The sequence below is a fragment of the Populus euphratica genome, unplaced genomic scaffold, assembly GCF_000495115.2.
Source record: "Populus euphratica unplaced genomic scaffold, PopEup_1.0 scaffold6084.1, whole genome shotgun sequence".
Lineage (NCBI taxonomy): Eukaryota > Viridiplantae > Streptophyta > Magnoliopsida > Malpighiales > Salicaceae > Populus > Populus euphratica.
Window position 1 is genome coordinate 1 of NW_011505867.1, and position 2,768 is coordinate 2,768.

Consider the following 2,768-nt stretch of genomic DNA (forward strand, 5'->3'; position numbering starts at 1 on the left):
AATTGCAGTGCATGAAAATTACATCTGCATCGAAGTCTCTAGATGAAGTCCGACATTAGGAGGAGCAAAGTAGGAAGGAAATGGAAGTAAGGATGATAATCAGGCATATATTGCTTACAATCTACCATCATTTGTAGCGGATTAGAGTACCAAAGACCTGATATTTACCTGCAACTGAAAAGGTATTGGATCAAATGCCAAGCGATTCCCAAATCCAACAAAATGGACTACTCTATTTTTCAGTAATATAGGGAGAATGCTTTTCAAATAAAAACTTGGCTCTGATTCTTTGGGGACATCTACGTCTGTCACCTGCATGGGATTTGCGATATCTCACTATTAACAACAAATTACTGAAGATAAGAACAAATCAGGCATGAACGCCCTCAAAATTATTTAGGATAGGAAACTGACAGTGCTACCAATTGCCTCCAAATCCAGCGACTGCAACTCCTTAGGCAGTTCCTTCACTATCCGAATATCAGGAGTAAGATAATTAATAAAATGCTCCTCCTGATAGATGTGGCTGAATTGACTATGAAATATAACAATGACTGTTACTTTTCCATCTAAGTCGTATGTAAGAATAAGAAAGACTTGAATAAATCACTTTGATATGCAGTGATGAAGCATGGTGTTTAGGGGAGCAGAAGTTAGCTAACAATAATCTGGGTAAATACACAAGATTATTTCACCGAATCAAATTATTAAAAGATGCAACTCAATTGAAGCAAGCATTTTCCTTGAGGATATCAATTTCAAGCCGGACCATTAGGCAGCCAACAGCTATCACTGGCAATCATGTTTTGTCCAACAACCATTATGTAGACTTTTTCTGAAGAAGAAATTTTGAGAAGAATATATTACCTCACATCTCTCCAGACACTGCTGTACATAAATCTAGGAATAACAAGAGATGAATTCAGCAACCGTGCAATAACCACAGCATTGCAAACCTGTTTTTAAAATAGAAGCAAGTTTGAAGCAGTTCAAAATGGTAAAGAATACAATGCATATCAGACCATTCTGAAGCAAAGACAGTTGCATACAAAACTACAGCGCAGAAACAAGTACTGAATTCAGCAACTGTCCAATAATCACAGCATTGCAAACCTGTTTTTAAACTATAAACAAGTTTGAAGCAGTTGAAAATGGTATGGAATACAATGCATATCACCCTTCAGAAACAAGGACAGTTGCATACAAAACTATGAAACTTGGTTGCATAGGAGTAATCATGAAAGCTGCTGGCCAAAGCATTACTTACAGCTACTCGTTGCTGGTTCATCCCCCCATTTGCAGTGACCAAAATGTAACCATTATTTCCCTCTACGAAAGAGAAATACCATGTTAGAGCCAGTTTTGCACCACCATAACACACTATTTACTCAAATGTGAAACATCCAAGACATTTCCACAAGAGACACACAGGCAGAAACACACGCCAATGCAGACATCAAGTCAAATACCCACCTGCATAAAAACACAAACACGCACAGAGAAAGTACGTTACCACTAGGATTCCAATCACGATGATCAGCGCAAGGTCTCCAAGCAGAGGCAGGAACAAATGGCTCCTGCCACAAATCTTTTGGCTCATGTTTATTCTGTTCCCATGTTAAATATCAGGAAAAAAAAATATTAATACAGAACTCCAAAAAAAATAAGAAAATCACAGCTACAAAAGATTGGATCCAAAAAACTCATCACACCAAAACAAACTATATATTTGGATAACAAGATAAAAATTCGCCAATTCAAATACCTTAGCAAGGGAATGGGCAGCCAAAGCTAACATCCTATCATAAGTATCCTTTCGTGGCATTTTTCCTTTGCCAATCTTTTTCAATCCATCCTGCATTCAAAAATTAAGCAAACAATAATGGGATTTAAAAAAAAATACTTAAATTCTCCAAATCATTCACATATTACACAAACTTTACATATCTCTCGTAAATTAAGAATAATGAAATACAGCAATTAAACACCTTTTTGCTTTTCCAAATTAATATAAAGAATCAAAATATGAACTTTTTAAGCTCAAATCTTCCAAATTAACGACAAATTAACAAACCATAGAATCCATAAAGTCACTCCATTTCCTTCTCCAAGTTCACAAAACATTACTACAGCTATTTTTTTTTAAAAAAAAAAATGCACCTTGATTGAAACTGAAATTGAAGGAGAATTTTGAACAGACATGTCTTTGTTGCCACTGGTTTCATCATCAAGTTGAAGCCTTAAAAGCATGAAGCCATTAAAAATAAAAAACAAACCCACCAAACAAACCAAACCCAGAATTCCTTTGAATTGCTTCTTTCGATACCAAACAACCTTCCCTCTCTCTCTTTTTCTCTTCCATTTGTTTTGCCCGAGTCGAGGAGAATGAGTCGGTAATGAGTGTGGATTGGAGAGGTCAGCTGATGGGGACATGCTAAAAAGGTTGACAACAGAAAAATTTACTCCTAAATTTATTTTATCATTGAGGCACCACAGATGAGGTGGCCTTTAAGGAGTGTAAATCGAGCTGGATGATTGCTATAATTTTAGATACCATAACAATTTTTTGCTATAAACAGCATTGGTTAGAGACAGAGAACATATAGGATCCTGAGATGGTAATCCTATTTGTAGCCTCTTCTTGATGAAAATTTTGCATGCGCCAACACAAACCTCTGAATCATTCCACCTTGTTTTTTTTAGTTTACGGTGAGCTGGAATATATATATATATATATATATGATTTCCTTTGTGCATTGCCAAGTTGA

General features: G+C 35.9%; 1 protein-coding gene across 1 annotated transcript; it reads right to left on the reverse strand.

Annotated features, from left to right (window-relative positions):
• Positions 1-396: 396 nt before the first annotated feature.
• LOC105120272 (uncharacterized protein At1g04910-like) lies at positions 397-2,432 on the reverse strand. The gene is made up of 6 exons (XM_011018447.1): positions 2,161-2,432; positions 1,766-1,855; positions 1,514-1,607; positions 1,268-1,329; positions 868-956; positions 397-535 (listed from the first exon to the last, which is right to left on the reverse strand). Exons 1-6 carry the CDS (start codon positions 2,248-2,250, stop codon positions 397-399), a joined length of 564 nt encoding a protein of 187 aa, XP_011016749.1. The 5' UTR covers positions 2,251-2,432.
• Between the last annotated feature and the right edge of the window lie 336 nt (positions 2,433-2,768).

Bases quoted from the DNA above. Each gene is read 5' to 3' on its own strand.
- LOC105120272 (XM_011018447.1), bottom strand. From the start codon at position 2,250: ATGCTTTTAAGGCTTCAACTTGATGATGAAACCAGTGGCAACAAAGAC. The intron at 1,608-1,765 runs GTATTTGAATTG...ACATGGGAACAG, and splicing joins CTGCCCATTCCCTTGCTAAG to AATAAACATGAGCCAAAAGA. The intron at 536-867 runs GTAATATATTCT...TATATTTCATAG, and splicing joins AGTGTCTGGAGAGATGTGAG to TCAATTCAGCCACATCTATC.